The following is a 23945-nucleotide window of genomic DNA, read 5'->3' as shown; positions in this document are numbered from 1 at the left end:
TTATTAACATTTTAACATAATTTTCTCTAAAGTTTTCCTCTTTGATCTCTTTCTAACTTAGTATTCAACCTAATTTCTCAACTAAACTTTATTAACTACTTATTCTAATAATTGGACTATGTTTATCAACTATCAAAATCTAAAAATCTAACTAAAAAATTGAAAGAAAGTTTACCAATTAGCTAGAAGATATCATAGCAGTGAAAGAAAAAATGGAAAACTTCTTTTCTTTCTTCTTTGTTCTCATGTAAAAGAGTAGATGAAGATGAGAAATATATTTCTCTTTATTTCCACTATTTTCATGTATTTATAAGTGTCATTAACAAGACATGTAATTTAATAAACTTATATCAAATAACTAATACTAAACTATTAACTAATGTTAATAATAATAAAGATAAGACATTTTAATCATGTCTTTCCACTAATTGTAGCTAATTGTTGGTTTAATTACCTTTAGGTCCTTAGTTTGATTTCCAACTAGGTATTATTCTATTTTCCTAAATTAAAAAATTCAATAACAATTAGTCTTTTACAATTAAGTCTCTATACTATAATTACTAATCAATTCATTCTAATTTTACTAAATAATTTAATCTATCACTATCATAGGTGACACATAAATTTTCACTTCCAAAATTAACCCCTCTCATTTAGTAATTAAACTCCAAAACCAAGTTTTTTTGACACCGTGAAAATAGAACATTGATAATGAAAATGAATCGCAATGAAAGAGAGAAAAAGCAGAACACATAGAATTCTACGAGGAAACCCTTTGAGGAAAAAACCACGGGCAGAGGAGAAAAAAATGCACTATGTCGAATTCAAATGATATAAGTGGAGAGACGATTACATCTATTTATAGGTTTAAAAACCTTATTCTAATCAATGTCAAATAGAAGTAATATAGTAATATTAAAACACCTTATTCTAATCAACATCAAATAGAGGAAGTAAACTTCTATATGGATTTTACTTGTGCATCCTATATCGTACCACAGGGGGCCTTTGGCCCATGCACCCCCAATTGCGACCCCAATCCAATATTTTGCTTATTGGGGATCTATGATAGGTTGCGACCTTCGCCCTCCTTGATCCCCCTATCTTGCCACTTGTATTTATTTTAACAAGAATTTAGGTCACACAACTTCTAATAGACACTATTAGAAATCGGGTCATTACATATGTACTCATATGGATTCAATTTTTATTTAAGTAATTAATCTATATTTCATTTTATTACACTACTACATTTTAAGCTTAATTGTTCATATTATGATTTAACATATTCAATTCACTAATGAAATATTAAACATTTAATTAATAACTTTCTACATTACATTTTATTTCACGAAGCCTTTAGTAAACTATGAAGAGACAAATAGTCTAATGTCTTGAGACACTATTGGAAAACTGTAGTATTTTAGCTTAGAAATAATTTTAAAAGACTTGGGGGTACTCAAAAACTTTTGAAAATTGTATAATTCATTTAGAAACTTTGATTTTAAGATTATAACACTTGAAAATCATTTTTGAATAATTAAAGAAAATTTTGCAAATTTGATTGACGGATTTTAGAATTTATTTTGTTGTATCAAAATATTTAAAAATCAAAGCTAATAATTATTGATGCCCTGTTGTGACATATCAAGTTATTGACACCCCATTGCTGCAAATGAGATCGTAATGGAAACCATAAAAAAAGATCGTACTTGGGAGTCATAAATGACCAAAATAGGATTAATGGTTGTTATATGCATTGAAATGCAATTGTGTTAATGGTTTATTAATTGATATATTAATTATGAGATTAGTAAATAAGTTAAGCTATTAATATGGAAAGAAATGAAATTGGCAAGTGATAAGCACTATGGATAATCACTAGAAGTGAAAAAGTGATTAGTAATGAATGAGTTAATTAGTAATGGAAATGAACACTAGAATAGTTTGGTAAATTTCTTAAGCATTGCTTAATTGTAAATTAGACTTGAAAGTGTATAGGGCATTGGCTAACTATATAAGATTGATAATGAACATCAGTAAGCTGGGGAAAAGGACATTGAAACACTACATAATCTTAAGTGCTTATAAATGAAAAGGTGTAAATTAGATTTATACTCTATATCTATATTGTTGTATTGGATGTGCTAATCAATGCAATAATGTTATATATTAGCATAGTTTTTTTCTTATTGAACTTAAAACATGATGTATATATTAAATGGCATTGAATGATTGTATGCATAGTGATAATAGCTTAAGGTAATAATATAATGATTAAGTAATTGGTAAAATATGATAGAAGAACCATATATATGTAAGAGTAAACCATAATGTTTTGCATTATCTAAATATGCTTGATGATATGAGATTTAAACAAAAGTATGGTAACTTTGTAACTAAGTTGGTAAATGAATGATGTGATGAAGTGCCATGCTAGGCAATGTAAAATGAAGTTGTGTTTAAGACTAATAAAAAATCATTGAAATGAGAATGATTAATGGGTGAAAGTGCATGAACATATTATTGTAATGGAATTGGTAAAATAGTAATGTAAGAAGGTAAGATAATGGAATTAAGATATGAGTTATGTATGAAATGGTATTTGAAAGGATCATTGATTTTTTTTTGGAAGTTATAAGTCTAAATATAAGGTTAGTTGCAATTAGACCAAATGGCAAGTGCAGGAGAAAACAAAGATGCACACATGAAACTTGATTATGTAGTTCAGATTCCTCCTATGTCTATACGGCCTTGCCTAGAGAGTTGGTTCACTATACTTCAACAAGTATAAGCTATGATTTAAGTCTTACACACTCACCGTATAGCAACCTTGCCCCTATACTCTAATTTGGATCACTCTTCACTAATACTTCCCCCTAAAAGCTTAGTTCTAAACCAAGTGACTCACTTGAGTTTACTTACAATTTTTCACTCAAAATGCTAGTTCTTATATGACCAAAGATAATTGTTTTCTCAGTTATATTCTACCTAGTACAAGTCAAATCATATAAAAGTATTCAGGTTTGCTAAGATATAAATCTATTACAATTGAATTCCCCTACAAATAGTCACATAAAAAGCTCTTCAATCATCCTCATAAAAGGTAAGATAAAGACTGAGGTCTTCAAGATATCCCAAATTCAAAATGATTCAATCTCCTTAATCTAAGGGAACTTAGATTGCATTAAAAGACTCTAATTCAATCTTTGATGATTTGGTTTTGCAAGATTAATCATCATATATGGATAATAGATAATTTCCAAAAATCACAAATGAAAAGCCCAACATGTTTTGGATAAAAATAAGCCAACACAAATAAGGCAAGTTTTGGTTAATTCCAACTATGCCTCACGCTGCAACTACCATTGTAGTTGGAAACAAAAAATGCTTCTAACAATCTCCTCTTTTGATGATTTTTGAACAAAACCAATAGTCTTTATGAAATAAGGATTGATTAGCAAACTTGTAACACACCTAACCCGTATCTATCGTTAGAATAGGGGTACGGAGCATTACCAAAATTTACAGATCAAATAAACAAATAATTCATATCATATCGCATTTATATCATAAATCAATCATGATGTCCCTTATATGAGCCCTCGAGGCCCAAAATACACATTAGAAATAAGTCGGGACAAAATCGGGTACTCAGAGAATTTTTCGAAAAACATTAAAATTTTTCAAAGGTGCAAGGGACACACGCCCGTGTGGCCAGGCCGTGTGTCTTACACAGTCAAGAGGCATGCCCGTGTCTTAGGCAGTGTGGACATTCGAAATAAGGACACATGGTCGTGTCCCAGCCTGTGTCAAAATTTGGGAGCTCTTTGACTTGGATCACACGGCCAATCCACACGCTTGCGTGCTAGGCCATGTGAGTATATTGACTTGCATTAATAAGGTTAGGAGTCACACCGCCAAGCTACACACCCGTGTTCCAGGCCGTGTGAGCATTCTATTTTGCAAGTTTAAAAGATGCGGGGGACACACGGCCGTGTCACCTAGCCGTGTGTCACACACGGATGAGACACACGCTCATGTCTCTGCCCGTGTGGAGGAAAATAGGCCATTTATAAGCCACATTTCTCACCTTAATTTAGTACCAACCTAAACACAAAAATTTGTACATTCACAAGCCATAACAAGTCCTTCAATTTAAGCCAAAAATCAACTTTTATACATAAGATATCATCACATATATTCAAGGATCCAAACTTACCAAATTAATAAAATACACATATATGCATATTTTACCAAATATACTATCTCCAACCAATCATCAATATGCCTATATGATTTTCATCATTAAACTATTTCAAACACACATCAAACATGTTAAGGCCATATATGTACACATCAAAATATACCAACACAAGCCATTCAAATGGCTAGTTCGAACAAAACATTTATATGTCATAATTGGCCAAATTGACCTATACATGCAATTATAACCAAAATTAGTTTGCTATTTATACCGAAAAGATCGATGGATAGTGTGATGTGGCTCCGACCAGCTTCCAACCTTAACAAGCTTCCGAGTTACTATAAAGCAGGGGAAATAAAATAGAGTAAGCATTTAATGCTTAGTAAGTTCGTATAACATGCAATCTAACTTACCATTATTTCATATGTAAGGTAAGCATACAAGAAATATCCAAATCAACTTGGCCAAAAGCCTAAACATATATTCTCATAATGTTAGCCATGTAAACACATATAATAACCCATAAACATGGATAAACATAGTCATCAAGCAAGTTCTAAATATGTATCAAGCATATCATGCTTCAATATACAAAGTGATATCATTTCCATGTATTTCAAATATATACTGGTAATAGTTCATCTCGAACTTATATTTTCTCATATCAGAACTTTGCCTATTAAACCATTTAAAATATCATTGGATACACAAGTAGTACACACGAAGTGTACAAAATTGCAATCCGTCAATTCATGTACATGTATGTTTATATAGACGTGTAAACGAGAAGCTCATTTGAGCCATATAACGAGAAACTCATGTGAGTTGTATAACGAAAAACTCATAAGAGCCATAATCAGGAAGCTCATTCGAGCTAATATCAGGAAGCTCTAGAGAGCTATTAATCGAGAAGCTCAAAAGAGCCAGTTATCGGGAAGCTCGTGAGAGCCAGATAACGAGAAGCTCAAGAGAGCCATATATTAAGATGCTCATAAGAGCCATATAAAGGGACGCTCTTGCGAGTTGTGGTGTGTTCACAACACATGAAAGACCACAACCAATCGGGAACCCTTAATGATTAATGTCTTTTGTATCCATCGAATTTTTAAGGTTCAAACGGGACTCCGTACTTGTCGGATATGTGATCAGTATTTTACATGGAAATTACACATTTCACACACACAACAATATTCAATTCGAAACATACAAATATACAATTTAGTTACACAAACTTACCTCAACAAGTGTTCGTATACACAAAAGCTACTAATCTGATACTTTCTCTTTTCCTCGATCTAACTTCGTATTGTGTCTATCCGAATCTATACGAATCAATTTAACTCAATTTAATACAATTCATATTCAATTCATTCCAATACACATCTTTGGCAAAATTACTATTTTGCACCTATACTTTTGATTAATTATGATTTCATCCCTAGGCTTGAAAAATGAAATTCATACAATTTAATCATTATTCCAAGCCTAGCTGAATTTCATATGTAACAATAGTAGCCCATGTATTTCATAAAATTTAGAATTTTTCCATGAATTTTCCATCTTTCCAATTTAGTCCCTAAATCATAACTTCATCAAAATTCTATTTACAAAAGATGTTTGTCTATCAACAACCTTTCATTTTGTCCTATAAAACTTCATAATTCAACTATACTCATCCATGGAAAACCCTAATGCTTTAATAGTTTTACAAATTAATCCCCGAGATAGCTAGATTAAACTATTACGATCTCAGAAACATACAAATCATTAAAAACGAGACAAGAATACATACCTAATTAAGCAAAATAAGCTTGCTTGAACTTAGGTTTCCATGGCTAGGGTTTCCATGTTTTATTTTAAGAAAAATGATGAAAAATGATGATATTTTATTATTTATTTCTTTTATCATCATTATTTTATCATCTTTCTAATTTAACCCTTCACTTAATTAAATTTTTCAATGATGAATAATCATCTTTATCTACTAACTCCTCTAAACGGTCTATTTGCCATATAAGGACCTCCAATTTAAAATTCCGTAGCTATTTGGTATCTTTAGCTACTAGAATTCAATTTTTACAGTTTATACAATTTGGTCCTTTTTATCAGATTAGACATGAAATTAGTAAAATTTCTTAACGAAATTTTTATACGATATTCTTATCATACTGTAGACCATAAAATAATATTAAAATAATTTTTCTTTTGCCTCAAATTTATGGTCCTGAAACCACTGTTCCGATTTCATTGAAAACGGGCTGTTACAACTCTCCCCTTTAAGAAATTTTCTATAACACACCTAACTCATATCTGTCACCGAAACAGGGTTATAAAGCATTACCTAAATTTACAGATCAAATATAATTATTTCATATCATTTAACATCCTTGTCAGAAATAAAAAATGTTCAATCATTTTTGTCCCTTACATGAGCCATTGAGGCCCAAAATATGCATTGGAAACAAGTCGGGACTAAACCAGGTACTTAGAGAACTTTTCGCAAAATGTCAAAATTTTTCCTAGGTGTAGGGGACACACACCCGTGTGGCCAGGCCATGTGGGCATTCAAAATATGGCACACGGCCGTGTCCCAGCCCGTGTCTACACTTGTGTAACTCTCTGACTTGGGTCACACAGCCAAGTCACACGCCCGTGTACTAGGCCATGTGTAGGTGCAGGGGTCACACGGCCAAGCCACACGCCCGTGTGTCAGGCCGTGTGAAAAATATTGAGTATTCAATTTTGAATTTAATGATGTAGGGGACACACGGCCAGATCACACGTCCATATGCTAGGTCGTGTGTCATACATGGCTGAGACACACGCTCGTGTCTCTACCTGTGTGGACGAAAATAGGTCATTTCCAAGGCCACTTTTCTCACCCAAATTGTCTTCCACCTAAATCAACACTTTAACACATTCACAAGGCAATAAAAATCATTCAAATTAAGCTAAAACCAAGTTTTGTATATGTTATAACATCCCATGTATCCAAGTATTCAATTTCCCCTAATTGAACCAATTCACATACAAGTATATCTTACCAATTATACTAACTCAAACCAATTAATAATGAGCCTATATAATTTCCATCATTTAACCAATTCAAAGGCTCATCAAACACATTAAAACCATATATAAACACATCAAAATATGTCATTCACAAGTCATTCCAATGGCTAGTTACAACCAAACATTTACATTGCCATCATTGGTCATATTTAGCCTATGCATGCCATTATAATCAAAATTAGTTTACTATATATATACTGAAAAGTCTACGGGATAATGTGATGTAGCTCTGACCAGCTTCCAACCTTTATAAGCCTCCAAGTACTATAAAACAGAAGAAATAAAACAGAGTAAGCATTTAATGCTTAATAAGTTCGTATAATAGGAAATTAGCTTATCATTCATTTACATTTAAGGTAAGCATGCAAAATTCATCCAAAGAAATTTGGCAATTAGCCTAATCACATATAACCGCATCAAACATGTTAGTCATGTACTTCATGTAAATATCAAGAAACAAGGATGAGCTCACCATGTAACAATTTTCATATACATATTTCCATATAATATGTACATTTCTATAATAATTCATTTCAAGTTCAGATTATCCCATGTCAGAATTTTGCCCGTTGAATTTATTTGAAATATCGATGGCTACACAGGTAGTACACTCGAAGTGTACAAAACTGTAATCCGTCAATTCATATTCGAGAATGCTCATATGAGCACATAAACAGGAAGCTCTCTCTCGAGTTATATAATAGGAAGCTCATGTGAGCCATGTAATGGGAAGCTCATAAGAATCATATTTAGGATGCTCATGCGAGCCAATAACGGGTAGCTCCAAAGAGCCATTAACGGGAAGCTCCGGATAGCCATATATCGGGAAGTTCAAGCGAGCCATATCAGGAAGCTTCGGAGAGCCATTAATCGGGAAGCTCAAAAAGACCCTTTAATCGGGAAGCTCACGAAAAGACATATATCGGGACGCTCATAAGAGCTACTAATCTGATACTCTCTTTTCCTCGATCTAACTCTGTATTATGTCTATCCGGATCTATACGAATGAATTTAACTCAATTTAATAAAATTCATATTCAATTCAATCTAATACGCATCTTTGGAAAAATTACTATTTTACCCTATACTTTCAATTAATTACAATTTCGTCCCTAGGCTCGGAAAATGAAATTCATACAATTTAATTCTTATCCAAGCCTAGTCAAATTTTGTATGTAATAATAGCATCCCATGTATTTCATAAAATTTAGAATTTTTCCATGAATTTTCTATCTTTTCAATTTAGTCCCTAAATCGTAATTTCATCAAAATTATTTTTACAAAAGTTGTTTATCTATCAACAACCTTTCATTTTCTACCATAAAACTTCATAATTCAACTATAATAACCCATGGAAAAACCCTAATACTTTAATAGTTTTACAAATTAATCCCCGAGATAGTTAGATTAAACTTTACGATCTCGGAAACATAAAAATCATTAAAAATGGGACAAGAATACATACCTAATTAAGCAAAATAAGCTTGCTTGAACTTAGGTTTCCATGGCTAGGGTTTCCATGTTTTATTTAAGGAAAGATAATGAAAAATGATGATATTTTATTATTTATTTCTTTTATCATCGTTATTTTATCATCTTTCCAATTTAACCCTTTACTTAATTAAATTTTCCAATGATGAATAATCATATTTATCTAATAACTCCTCTAAATGGTCTATTTGCCATAGAAGGACCTCCAATTTCAAATTCTATAGTTATTTGGTGTCTTTAGCTACTAGAAATCAACTTTTGCACTTTATGCAATTTGGTCCTTTTTATCAGATTAGACATGAAATCAGTAAAATTTCTTAACGAAATTTTTATACGATATTCCTATCATACTGTAGACCATAAAATAGTATTAAAATAAATTTTCTTCTGACCTCAGATTTGTGGTCTCGAAACTACTGTTCTGATTTCACTGAAAATGGGCTGTTACAAAACTTCTCCCCCTTAATTAGTGAATTAAATACGATTATAACCAAGTATTGAACCATTAATGCATAAATATGGAACACATTAATAATGAAAATAACATTAATAATAACATAGAAAGTTTCACCCTTTGTAGTTCATTGACAAACATGATCAATATGAAAAAAGGAATCAGATAACTCAAAATTTTGAGAAAACATCGAAGATAAACTAAAATATGAATTCAAAGTAATTCAAAGCATGTTACTCTAGCATCTCCTTTTTTTTGTTCCAAAAATTGTTAAAGGACACTATCTTGGGGCAAGAATGTCCAATTTGTAACGTTGAGCTCAAGTCCTCAAATAATGAAGCACCCTCAATTGATTCTATAGATATTGGATGCTTTTATTCAACCCAATAATTTCCTAATCTAAGTTTTGTAGAAAAATGTTTTATGCAATCGGGATAGGTTTGCAATTATGGGGGAAGTTACAATTGACTTTGTATCTACTCCGATATCAACTTCTTATTCTTCATCAATGACTTCCTTCATATCAGCAACAACATGTTTTCCTTACGTCCATTCAGAAGAATAATTCAACTCTAAAGGATTAGGAACATAGACTTCATCTTCATCAATAATCTTAGAATTCTACAGTATAAAGATCTAAAAAATCAAGGATAGGAATGGTAGTGATAGTCTGGGAATCTTTCATTTGACATGCTTGACTATTATATTAAAAATCATTTGCCCTAAGTTAAATTTGTTGAAACCTTGCAAAGAAAGATAACTATCTTTTTTGTCACAACATTCTATTGGTTATTGGGTCACCAGTTCCTTGTTTAATCACATAAAGAGCTGCATAGGTAGGAGGCAATTCAGAAGCTTTTAAGTTTTGGCCTTCTGGGCATGTTGCTTAAATGCCATTAATCAATTGAGTTGCAATTTCATCGAAGGGCTCGTGCATATCAACATCATCAATGCACTAGTGGTGCAAAAAATCACTTATCTTTTCAAGATTCGAGAAAACCAAAAATCTCCAAGTTTTGAAAATCGACAAGAGAACATGTTGTTGATGTAAAAACAAGAAGATACTTTATCTTACAACACATCTAATCAACTTGTGACTAGCAACAACGATAATTGGATGGCTTCCTAACACCCTTAAATAACTTGTACCTAAAACCATGGACAACAAGGAATTAAATAAGGTGAATCTCTTAATCTTAAAAATAAAAACTCATGGCTAAATTTATTAAATTAAGATCTTTATCCTTTACAATGCTTGGCTAGTCAAGTATTTATAGGTCTTTAAATTCTAAATTTTAAAAGAAATTAAACTCCTAAAAACAAATTTAAATTTTTTGTACAAATCTTATATAATTAAATCTCGAAATAAATATTTAACCTCCTAACTAAGTAAGATAAAATTTTAACTAAACTATCATAACTAACCATAATTAAGTAGTTTTATTTACAATATTTTTCTAATAATTAAATATAAAACTCCTTTAAATAATAAAAATCCTAAAATAAGATAAAAATCTAGTTTGGTGAACAACATAATCTTTCACAACATAATGATAAATAAAAATAACAACTATATAAATATTATTATAATCAAATAGTAGTAAAACCATCAAATATCAAATAATAATAAATAAACACCTCAAATAATAATGAAAATTATACATTTTTTGTGATGAAAACATAATCTATCAAATAGTGCTAACATATTGTTTTTTTCAATAATTCTTTAGATGATGTTTTGAATGAATGTCTTTCTAAGATATATATTTATAGTCCTAAATATTAGTTATGATTGGTATATAACTATAACACTAATTATGTGATAATTAATCTAAAATAATAAGTGTAATTTAATATGGATTCAAAGTCTAATTAAGTGATAATAACTAATACATAGATAATGAAAACATTAATAAAATAATTGTTTTTATATTACATTACATTATATTATATTATTGATTTTATAGATTTAAAAAAAAATGAGATAATAGAAGTGGGCATCCTTCGACATCACTACATCCTCCTTGCACCCATTCAAGATTCTATTTGTGTTTGTGATGCCGTGGTAGAAGGGATATGGAACGTTCAATGGCTTGATTTGGTTCTCCCGAAAGAGATAATAAAGTGGATATTGGCATATAGTCCTCCGCCTTTGGAACCAGGGGAGGACCACATATAATGGATATGGCTATTTAGAGTAAAATTCTCTTAGAATCATATAAAAATTTAAATAGTAACAAGTGGCCTAGTTGGAATGGCAAGCGATAAATTCATATGGAGAATAAAGGCACCACAAAGGGTTTGAATGTTCCTTTGGTTATTAGCCAGAAACCGACTCTTGACGAATGAAGAATAAACTAGGCAAGGTATGTCCTATTTTCCTTACTATGATCGATGTGGATTGGATGTTAAGTTAAGTTTACATGCTGTTAGGGACTGCGATCTCTCGAGATTGGTTTGGAAATCTGTTGTACTTAGAAGCAAATCAAATATATTTTTTAGCTTACTGATTGAGTAATGGATTATTTAGAATATTGTTAATGAAGATAGTATTAGTTCCCAATATGGTGAATGGCCCACTTTTTTCTCTATCACAACTTGGTTTCTATGGAAGAGTCAAAATGATTCTATTTTCAATTAAATGAGTCATAACAACCATTCGATCGTATCTTCTTTGGAGATTGGACAATGTCTATTTTTATTAAAAAAGTGGCTGGAAATTGGGCATGTATTTCCATGACAAAGGATCATTGGCAATTCCCGTCTCAGGGATGGGTGAAAGCAAATGTTGATGGTTTGGTGTAAACTTTTAAACGAGGAGCAGCCATAGGTGGAGTGGTGAGAAGGTTGGATGGTAGCTGGATAGCGGGTTTTGAAATGGTGGTGAGTTTATCAGATATCTTTCAGATTGAAGCTCGAGCACTACTTGAAGACTTAAAGTTTGCTTGGGCAAAGTGGCGTCGTAGAGTGGAGATTGAGAGTGATAATTCAGTGTTGGTAACCATTATTCAGAATGGTGTAGCAACAAATAATAACTGCAATGAAGTTAAACTCATTCAAGATTGGTGCCTTAATAAGAATTGGGAAGTGAAGTTTCGACAAATACTGAGAGAGAGTAATAGGGTGGCAGATTGTCTCGCATTAGAAGACAGAGGCGAAATGGAGCAGTTGATTATTCATCAGGAACCACCGGCGAGTGTGAGGAGTTTATTAAACAACGATAACCATTGCGCTTCATATCATTTGTTTGAGGGAGTCTGATGTAATCTTAGCTTAATGCTTTTCCTTTTTCACAAAAAAAAAGAAACATAGATAATACAAATACTAATTATTAAGTGGTCTATTTTCTTTATATTAAGTTCTCTTATATATATGAATCATACTATTTTTCGAGTAAGAATTTTCGTTAAATCAAATTGATTTACTTAGATGTACTTAGTATTTATAAAAAAAATAATATTTAATTTTATTATAAAATCTATTTATTTCCTTTTGAATTTTGATATATAAATTAAGAATAAATAAAAAATTTATACATTATAGGTTAGATTACCATTTTATATAAAAATGATATTTAATTTAATTAAAAAATATATTTAATTTCTCTTATATATAAAATGTTAATCTGGCAAATTTAATTTTTATTAATTAAAAAAATGATTTCAACATTATTAATTTTAATCATATTTATATATAAAAATTATATTTATTTAACTAAAAACTTTTATTTATTATTTTTAAATCTCCAATTATATTCAATAATTTTGTATACTTATAATGTTATTAATTAATAATATATTATGTTATTTTTAAGTAGAACTTTAAAAAGATATCACCAAATTAATTAATTTTGTATTGATATGATATTATATTAATTAATATTATATTAATTATTATCACATAATAATATTAATAAATTATTATTTAAATGTTAATTTAATAATATATTTAATAATAAAAAGTATTCTTATCAGTTTAAAATTTTTTCTAAACTCATGTATTTATACATATTATAGTTTAAACTTTGATGTTATTTTTCCATATGTGATATAATCATTTATTATTTATTGTATAATTGCATAAGTAAAGATGTTTTGGGTAATGGCAGTAAAATCCACTGTTGGGGAGATATTTGGATTCCAAGTGTAGGGCATTTGCTTAAACATACCCCAGCTAGTACTATTTTGATTCTCATTGTTCCCTTAATGAGATGGTCACAGAGGAAGGGTCGTGGAATCTTGAGTTGTTTCGGGTTTGGTTATTAAAAGATGCGATTTAGCACATTAAGGGTATACCCTCAATGCATGCTCGTGATGAGAATTGGGATTGGGTCTCTGAGTATAACCGTTACCTACGGAAGACGGAAGTGTTCGATCTTTGACGTCAAACTTTGGGGCATTTTGGAGGGTCTTAAGCTAACCCAACGTGAAGGTCATGTCAAGGTAATAATCAAATTTGATAGCTTGGAGGTTGTTAAAGCCATTCAAGGAAGCATTTCTAGCATGTCGAATTCGGCTTTGATTAGACATATACAAAATATTTTAGTACAAGAAAAATGGTGGCTCTTGCTTTAAATTCCTAGAGAGCAAAATTAAGTTACGGACTGTTTAGCCAAACTAGCTTTAGTCAAGAAAGAGGATTTGCATTTTTTTATACCCCTCCTAAGACGGTTCTAACCTCTCTAGGACTAGACAAGTCAAAGGGTGTTTTTCTTTTTCTTTTTCGAGTACTTCTATATAATTAATTAGTTAATATTTTCTTTTCATAAAAAAAAAAGATATTGTGACTATACCAAGTAAATTTTAACGCGGTTAGCATTATTGTTGCAGTAGCATATTAAGAAATGTGGATTTGAATATGTTTAAGTGATAATACTTTAAAAATTATATAAAAAAGTGTGCAAATCACATTATGATTCAAGACATGCATACAAAATGAGTATAGCATAAACAAAATGAGTGTTAATCCATAAATAAAATGAATACAAGCGAGATTATAGCCTTTGTCCATCAAACTTAATAAATATTATTAATTAACAGTTGACTTATTAAATGGAAGTTATTTGCGGTCCAAAACCATAAAAAAGAATTAAGGAAAGAAAATAAAAGTAAAACCTTCAAATGCCAAACCAACTAGATAGAATTTTATTGTAATGAAAATTTTGGGAAAGATGAATACTCCACTAATTAATAATAATATTAAAGCTTAAATGAATAATTATCCTTAAACTATATTATTTTTCTATTTAGGTATTAATTTTTTTATCAAAATAACGGCAATTAAAATATAACACATGGAATTTTTTATTAAATTAAATAAAAAATAAAGTAAAATATTTATCCTTTAATAATTAATATTTACTTTCCCCCCTTTTTTTCATTTAATTTCTTCCTTGCTATCTTCATCCTTTAACCATTGCTTCACCTTCATTACAACCTTCAAAGACAACCGTCACCCTAATAATTTATGATAACAATTTTTAAAAATATGCAAATGTTAATAGAATTAAAATAATAATAATAAAGTCATATTTTCTTGCACCAAATATCCTTCAATTGAATAAGGTGTATGTAGTGGTGGTAAGGGCAAGTTGAGGGTTTGATACAAACCTTCTTTTATTTCTCTTTGAAACTCGGGTTGTTCTATTATATAGCCATGAGTGCATTCATAGGTGTTGTTCTTCACTACTTTGGTATTTAAATATCTGCTTTTGTTTCTTCAAAAGTCTTCAACTTTAATAGCCAAAAAAAGAGGAAAAAAAGTCATCGTTGTCTCATTGTGTTTGGAGGTTTCGAAGAAACAATAAAGTGATACGATCGAATATTTAAGCAGAAAAAGTGCAGAGAAAGAGAGAGTTCAGAGAAGAAGGATGAAGAAAAAAAATATACATATTTTCATAACCATCTACTCCTCCTATTGATGGGTGTAATTAAAAGTAGAAAATGGTTTAGAAATGACAGGTTGTCGTTGTCAGTAACAGCTGCCCAATTCGCACCGTTTAAACTAAACGTCATGACTACCAAAACATATCGTTTTAATGAAAATTAAACAAAAGGTAAACAGAAATGTAACAGAGATTGAAAAATATGATCATTATTTATCTTCATTCCATATCAACTATTCCTCCCTAGGAATACGATCCTTGTCCTTAAGGATCAAACTCTGGATATTGTTCTTGTAGCTCAGTCAGTTTCTCCCAAGTAAAGTCTTCAGGGAAAGTATTGGCATATTCCACCAAAACTTCGATTGCTGCATAATTCCCTTGTTTCGCCATTCTTCTCTCAATGATTCGTATTGGTGTCTTACTCAGAGCACCATGAACACTTGTAGGAGGAAGTGTGGTAGTACTCGCAACTAAACCAATGTGCTTTTTGAGTTGTGAAACGTGAAAGATAGGGTGAATACGAACACCCACTGGTAGAGTAAACTTGTACGCAACCTTACCCCTTCGAGCCTCCACTAGATATGGACCAAAAAATCTTGGACCAATTTCTGCTTGGTTTTCTTCCTGTGAGAATGTTGCCGATATAGGTGAAGTTTAAGATAAACCATGTCACCGATCTAGAACTCTCTGTCTGATCTGTGTTTGTCAGCTATCTGTTTCATATGTTCTTGGGCTCGTTTCAAATGAAAGTGTAACATATTTCTAGCCGCCTCTATGTTTTGCAGTTCACTATCAACACTCTTCACTTGAGAAGATCCGACAAGATAAGGCATAAGGTGCAGGGTGCCTGGCCATAAAAGGCTTCATAAGGAGTTGTTTGTATGGCCGTATGAAAGGTGGTACTCTACCACCACTCGGCAAAAGGTAGCCACCGAACCTACTCACGAGGTTGTTCCATTGACATGCATTGTAAATAGCTCTCCAAACTATAGTTTAAGACCTCAGTTTTCCCATTTATTTGAACAATGATTGCCAAAATACACTGATAAAAATCTTATCTCTATCCGACACGATACTCTCAAGAACTCCATGGAGCTTGTACACATTGTTCAAGTACTGTTGAGCCACTGTAAGGGCAATAAAGGGATGGGATAAGGTTAAAAATGATCGTACTTAGTTTGTCAATGACCACAAAAATCATGTCTTTTCCCTTAGATAAAGGCAATCCCTCAATAAAATCCATACTGACAGCTGCCTATGCTCGAGTAGGGATAGGTAAAAGTTGCAGCAGCCACGGATTTATAGTGGTATTGTGTTTACATATTTGGCAAGTCTCACATTCGGTGACCTATTTTTTTTGCATCAGTCAAGAGTTGTTAGAAATCAAACCCACTCCAAGCATAATCTAGAAGCATGAGACGTGGAGCAATTTTGTGCCATGCAAAGTGCTGAAATTTTAGCCATACAAAGTGCTCCATTATTGAGATGTTTTGTGGCTGGAAATTAAGTGGATTAATAGCCACATTTGTTGTCACTTTATCAGCCTATAAATAGAGGCTTGAACTTGTGTTGTAATAAAAAAAATGAGAAGAAAAAAGAAATAAGAGAAGCAACGTGAGTGAGAGTGAGAAGGTTAGCAAACCTTGAGTGAGTTAAAATCTAGCAGCAGCTAGACTATCTAGTCATTGAGAAAATATTTGTAATCTTCGTATTGTAATATATTGAGTGTGTAATAAAAAGTAAATTTTCGGCCCATCACGTTTCCAACAAGTGGCATCAGAGCTACGGTTCGGAGCTTGGTTCGGAGTTCGGTTCGTGTCCGGTTCGTGTCCAGTTCGGAGTACCTTTGGTGTTCATCTAACAAGTCGATATGGGCGACGTAATTCAGCTACAAGTTCCACAATTGACGAAGACAAATTATGGAAATTGGAGCATTCGAATGAAGGCTTTGCTCGGTTCGCAAGATTGTTGGGAGATCGTTGAAAAAGGATACATCGAGCCCGGAGATGCCGCTACAGAAGCAGCTTTATCAAATGACGCTAAGAAGGCGTTACGAGAAGCACGAAAGAAGGATCAAAAGGCCTTGAATAGTATCTTTCAAGGTATGGATGAATCAACCTTCGAGAAAATATCAGATGTGAAGAACGCGAAGAATGCATGGGAGATTTTGCAAAAATCATTTCAAGGTGTAGAAAAAGCTAAAAAGGTACGCCTTCAGTCACTTAGAGCTGAATTTGAAATGTTAAAAATGAAGAGCTCCGAGAATATCGATGACTATGCCAATTGTGTAAAATCGGTGGTAAATGAAATGAAACAAAATGGAGAAACTCTTGACGAGGTAAGAGTGATGGAGAAAATTCTACGGTCACTCACACGCAAATTTGAGTACGTAGTCGTTGCCATCGAAGAATCAAAAGATTTGTCAAAGATGTCGCTCGAAGAACTTGTGGGTTCTCTGCAAGCCCATGAGCAAAAGATGAAGCTAAATGAAGATAGTGAAAATCTTGATCAAGCCTTGCATAGCAAGTTGTCCGTCGACGACGGGGAAACAAGTAATAATTTTAGCCAAGGAAGAGGAAACCGCAGAGGATACCGTGGAGGCTACCGTGGTGAAAACAGAGGAGGAAGAGGATCACGAGGACGTGGAAATCAATCATATGGGAGATATCAAGAAAATAAAGATTATCAAACATCCAACCGTGGACGTGGATCTAGAGGTCGTGGCCGAGGCAGATTTCAAGAAAATAAATCTCAGGTACAATGCTACAACTGTAACAAGTATGGACATTTCAGTTACGAGTGCAGATCAACACACAAAGTGGATGAAAGAAACCATGTAGCAGTCGCAGCAGAAGGCAACGAAAAAGTGGAATCAAGTGTCTTTCTCACTTACGGAGAAAATGAAGATCGCAAGAGAAGTGTGTGGTATCTCGACAACGGTGCAAGCAACCACATGTGTGGAAGAAAGGAGCTGTTCACAGAATTAGATGAAACAGTTCATGGAAAAATAACTTTTGGAGACAACTCACATGCAGAAATCAAAGGAAAGGGCAAGGTTGTTATAACACAAAGGAATGGAGAGAAGAAGTACATCTCAGACGTTTACTACGTACCAGCTTTGAAGAGCAACCTGATCAGTCTTGGTCAACTCCTAGAAAAGGATATGAAGTTCATATGAAAGACCGCTCACTCGCCATCAGGAACAAAAGTGGAGAATTAGTTGTTCGAGTTGATATGACGCGAAATCGTCTTTTCACCCTCGACATCGAGTCTGGAGAAGTAAAATGCATGAAGACGGATCTGAAGAATGAATCATGGTTGTGGCACTTAAGGTACGGACATCTCGGATTTTCTGGCTTGAAGCTGTTGTCGAAGACAAATATGGTGAATGGATTACCAAGTATTAATCATCCAGATCAACTGTGTGAAGCCTGTGTCAAAGGAAAGCAGCATAGGCAGAAATTTGAAGTAGGAAAATCTCGAAGAGCTAGAAGACCATTGGAAATTGTACACACCGACATATCTGGTCCGTACGACATTGAATCACTCGGTGGAAACAGGTACTACCTAACTTTTATTGATGATTATAGCAGAAAATGTTGGGTTTATTTTCTCAAAGCAAAATCGGAAGCCCTAGAAAAATTCAAGGAGTTCAAAGCAATGGTGGAAAAACAGAGTGGTCAATATTTGAAGATACTCAGATCCGATAGAGGAGGCGAGTATACTGCAAAGCTTTATGAAAGTTTCTGCAAGGATCATGGAATCATTCATCAGTTAACAGCCAGACGCACTCCACAACAAAACGGAGTTGCAGAAAGGAAGAATCGGACAATTCTGGATATGGCAAGAACATGATAAAAGGTAAACACCTTCCGAGAACTTTCTGGGCTGAAGCCGTTGAATGCGCAGTTTATCTGTTGAATCAATGTCCAACAAAAAGTGTAAGACACAAGACACCAGAAGAAGCATGGAGCGGTCACAAGCTAAGAGTTGGACACCTCAAAATTTTTGGATGCATTGCATATGCACACGTTCCTGAGCAACAGAGGAAAAAGCTTGACGATAGAGGAGAGAAGTGTATCTTTATAGGCTATGACAAAAGAAGTAAGGCCTACAGACTTTATAATCCTCTTACTAAGAAATTGATTATCTCAAGAGATGTCGAGTTCGATGAAGCGGATTACTGGAGATGGAGTGAAGAAGAAAAGAAAGTGGAAGGATTATTTTTCAACGAAGACGACAGTGATGTCATCAACCAAGAAGAACAAGGCGATGATCAAAGTCCTGGTACAACAGCCCCTTCGTCACCAACCAGCAGCAGCAGAAGCAGCAGCTCAGATGAAGCACCCACAAGAACACGGAGTTTCAACGACATCTACAATTCTACGGAACCTGTAGAGACGCAGTTCGATTATTCACTATTCTGTCTAATGACAGAATGTGATCCAGTGACATACGAAGAAGCAATTGAAGACAATAAATGGAAGAAGGCCATGGACGAGGAGATTGCTGCAATAAGAAGGAATGACACGTGGGAGCTAACAAGTCTGCCAGAAGGACATAGCCCGATTGGTGTCAAGTGGGTGTACAAGACGAAGACCAACAAAGAAGGAAAAGTAGAGAAATACAAGGCAAGACTAGTCGCCAAAGGCTACAAGCAAAGACAAGGAGTGGACTATGATGAAATATTTGCTCCAGTCGCAAGAATAGACACAATTAGGCTTCTCATAGCGGTCGCAGCACAATACAAATGGAAAATCTATCAGATGGACGTCAAGTCTGCATTCCTGAATGGCTACTTGGAGGAGGAAGTCTGCATAGAACAACCACCTGGATATAGCATACAAGGAAAGGAGGACAAAGTCTACCGATTGAAGAAAGCTTTGTATGGATTGAAGCAAGCCCCAAGAGCATGGAACACAAGGATCGACGAGTACTTCCGAAGAAATGGATTCATCAAAAGCCCGCACGAGCACACCCTGTACACAAAGAAGAATGGATATGGAGATATCATGATCGTATGCCTATATGTGGATGACATGATCTTCACCGGAAACAATCCAGGTATGTCTGATGATTTCAAGAAAGCTATGACTAAAGAATTTGAAATGACAGATATCGGTGAGATGTCATACTTTCTTGGAGTCGAGGTGAAACAAATGCAAGATGGAATTTTTGTCTCTCAAAAGAAGTATGCGGAGCAGATTTTGAACAAGTTCAAAATGAAGGATTGCAAGCCAGTAGTCACGCCAGCTGATCCAGGGATGAAGCTAAGTGTTGATTCGACAAGGGAGTCGATAAATCCGACGTTGTTTAAAAGTCTCGTTGGAAGTTTAAGGTATTTGACAATCACACGACCAGATATTACATATGCAGTAGGATTGGTGAGCAGATTCATGGAGAAGCCGAAGCAAGACCACTTAATTGCCGCAAAAAGAATTTTGAGATATATCAAAGGTACGATGAACCATGGTTTATTCTATACCCACTCACAAGATTCAAAATTAGTTGGCTACTCAGATAGCGATTATGTGGGAGACTTGGATGATCGGAAAAGCACTTCCGGATATGCATTCCACATCAGTTCCGCAGTTTTTTCATGGTCGTCAAAGAAGCAACAAACAATTGCTCTCTCAACATGTGAAGCAGAGTATATGGCCGCAGCAACTTGTACATGCCAAGCAATGTGGTTGAAGAATATTTTGGGAGAAATAGGTGTTTCAAATGAAGGTCCAATTACCATCTACGTTGACAACAAATCCGCTATATCACTTGCCAAGAATCCGGTGTCGCACAGCCGAAGCAAGCACATCGATACAAAGTATCATTTTATCCGAGAGCAAGTGAAAAACAAAAACGTGGAGTTGGTCCATTGCAGGACAGAAGATCAACTGGCAGATATTTTCACAAAGCCGTTGAAAGTGGAGACATTCAACAAATTCAAAGAGAAGCTCGGTATGAAAGTTGGGTTTGAGGGGGAGTGTTAGAAATCAAACCCACTCCAAGCATAATCTAGAAGCATGAGACGTGGAGCAATTTTGTGCCATGCAAAGTGCTGAAATTTTAGCCATACAAAGTGCTCCATTATTGAGATGTTTTGTGGCTGGAAATTAAGTGGATTAATAGCCACATTTGTTGTCACTTTATCAGCCTATAAATAGAGGCTTGAACTTGTGTTGTAATAAAAAAATGAGAAGAAAAAAGAAATAAGAGAAGCAACGTGAGTGAGAGTGAGAAGGTTAGCAAACCTTGAGTGAGTTAAAATCTAGCAGCAGCTAGACTATCTAGTCATTGAGAAAATATTTGTAATCTTCGTATTGTAATATATTGAGTGTGTAATAAAAAGTAAATTTTCGGCCCATCACGTTTCCAACAAGAGTCCCCTCCAATATAGCAAACTGGAGAGTCTGTGTCAAGTAGCATGTATCCCCGAATGGCCACCCAAGGCATGCCCATGAAATAATTCAAAAAGTTTTTTATAGTAAAAAGTTTTTTACTGTAAAGGCAGTAAAGGGATGTGACAAGGTTAAAAAATGACCGTACTTAGTAAGTCTGTCAATGACCACAAAAATTGTTTATTTTCTCTTGATAAAGGCAATCTCTCAATAAAATCCATACTGAAAGTTGCCCATGCTCGAGTAAGGATAGGTAAAAGTTGCAGCAGCCACGGATTTACAGTGGTATCGTGTTTACATCTTTAGTAAGTCTCACATTTGGTGACCCATTTTTTTACATCAGTCGACAGTCCCCTCCAATATAGCAAACTGGAGAGTTTGCGTCAAGTAGCATGTATCTCCAAATGGCCACCCATGCCACCCCCATGAAATAATTCAAAGAGTTTTTTCCTTAGCTCAATATTTTGTCCCACCACTGCCTTCCCCTTTCGACGTAAGACTTTTCCATCCCACGAATATTTTGGATGAAGTTGAGGTTGCTGTTGTAGTTCAAACTTATCTTCTATAGAGTTGGACCAATGAAATAGGAATCTAAAATTTGCCCCCAAACCTCAAACCATGAAATACTTCCCACGCATTGCAATAATTGTCCTTCTTGTGAGTGATCTATTCTCGATAATGTATCGATAATTGTATTTAAGTGCCCCTTCCTGTAGGTGATGGAGTAATCATACCCCAACATCTTTGCCACCCACTTCTGTTGGTAGGGAGTGATAGCTTGTTTGTCAACTAAAAAATGAAGGCTTTGGTGGTCTATCTTGATATGAAAATGGCGACCAACGAGATAAGAATGCCATTTTTTTTACGACCAATAAAACCACAAACATTTCCTTATCATAGATCGACAAGGCTTGATGGCGAATTCCTAGACCTTTACTGAAAAAGGTAATAGGTCTCCCTTTTTGCTGTAGGACAACTCCCAATCCTTGGCCACATACATCAGTCTCAACAGTAAATTCCTCCTAAAAAACTGGAAGTATAAGGAAAGGACCTTGGTAAACAGCCTGTTTGAGTTGCTCAAATGCAACCTGAGCATCGTGAGACCAATTCCAGGGAACTTCTTTCTTTAGAAGAGCAGTGAAAGGCTTGGTTATCACACCACACTATGAAATGAATATTCAGTAATAACCTGAGAGTCCCAAAAATCCTCTCAAGCCTTTAACCAAACGAGGAGTTAGCCAACTACACACCCCATCAACCTTGGTAGGATCCATATAAATTGAACCAGCTGAAATGATATGTCTCAGGTATTCGACTTGGGTGGTGCCAAAGCTGCATTTCCCTTTTTTGGAAAAAAGTTGATATTGTTGTAAGAGCTCCAAGACTTCTTTTAGATGAACTATGTGTTGAGACCAAGTAGTGGATTATACGAGTATATTGTCAAAGAAGACAAGTACAGATTCCTCAAAATATGTTTGAAGACTCGGTTTATCAACGATTGAAAGTTAGAGGGAGCGTCTGTCAGCCCAAAGGGCATGACAAGGAATTCATAGTAGCCCTCATGAATTCTAAAAGTTATTTTGTGGACATCTATTTCTAACATTCTAATTTGATGATACCTAAAACGCAGATCCAGTTTGGAGAAGTAAGTAGCTTACCCTAACTCGTTCAAAAGCTCCTTAATAACTGAAATTAGAAACTTATCTTTTATGGTCAATCGATTAAGTTGTCGATAGTCCACACATAGTCGCTAACTACCGTCTTTCTTCTTGACCATGACAATGGCAGATGAGAAAGGACTGTTACTGTTGCGAATGATCCTGGTTTGCAACATTTCGATGACCAACTTTTCAATATTAGATTTTTGGATAGCAAGGTACTAGTAAAGCCTAACTTTAATTACTTGAGCCTCGTCCTACAACGGAATGCAATTATCTTACATTCTGGAATGGGGCAACCTTTTTGGGAGTTGAAAGACATCATCAAATTTTGCAAAAAGCAACTCTATATCCTGATGAAGGGATGATGAAGGCATTGCTAAAGTTGTCTGATGACTGGTTGTGAATAACATAGGCCAAGGTCCATATTTAATCATTGTAACACACTTCAATATATGTGGTGTAGTCAAGATATGAAAACTGCCAGGGAGTATGCCTTGAAAAGTGCAGGATTTGCCTAAATAATCAAATTGCATGTGCAAAGATGAAAAATTCCAAATAATTGAGCTGAGAGATAACAAACACTGAACGCCAAGAACCAAGTTACACCTTTTGACTGAAAGGATCAAGAAGTCAGTAGAGAAGGTACACCCTTGTGCTTATCATGTTACAGCTCGACATAGCCCTTGTGTTGATAGTTGAGCCCCATTAGCTACCGTCACTCTCAAATGACAGAATTGGTCAATTGGAAAGTTTAACTTTTTGACTAAGCTAGAATCCACGA

The 23945-nt window shown here is 34.0% G+C and overlaps 2 protein-coding genes across 2 annotated transcripts; one reads left to right on the top strand and one right to left on the bottom strand.

Annotated features, from left to right (window-relative positions):
* The first annotated feature begins 16978 nt into the window (after positions 1 to 16978).
* LOC121218375 (uncharacterized) lies at positions 16979 to 18886 on the top strand. The gene is made up of 2 exons (XM_041095548.1): positions 16979 to 17750; positions 18810 to 18886. Exons 1-2 carry the CDS (start codon positions 16979 to 16981, stop codon positions 18884 to 18886), a joined length of 849 nt encoding a protein of 282 aa, XP_040951482.1.
* Positions 18887 to 22525: 3639 nt separating this feature from the next.
* On the bottom strand, positions 22526 to 23538 carry LOC107899979 (uncharacterized). Its single transcript, XM_016825710.1, has 4 exons — positions 23444 to 23538; positions 23262 to 23323; positions 22754 to 22845; positions 22526 to 22666 (listed from the first exon to the last, which is right to left on the bottom strand). Exons 1-4 carry the CDS (start codon positions 23536 to 23538, stop codon positions 22526 to 22528), a joined length of 390 nt encoding a protein of 129 aa, XP_016681199.1.
* Between the last annotated feature and the right edge of the window lie 407 nt (positions 23539 to 23945).

This window comes from Gossypium hirsutum, chromosome D06 (assembly GCF_007990345.1).
Source record: "Gossypium hirsutum isolate 1008001.06 chromosome D06, Gossypium_hirsutum_v2.1, whole genome shotgun sequence".
Lineage (NCBI taxonomy): Eukaryota > Viridiplantae > Streptophyta > Magnoliopsida > Malvales > Malvaceae > Gossypium > Gossypium hirsutum.
This window is presented reverse-complemented; position numbering and strand designations above follow the sequence as displayed.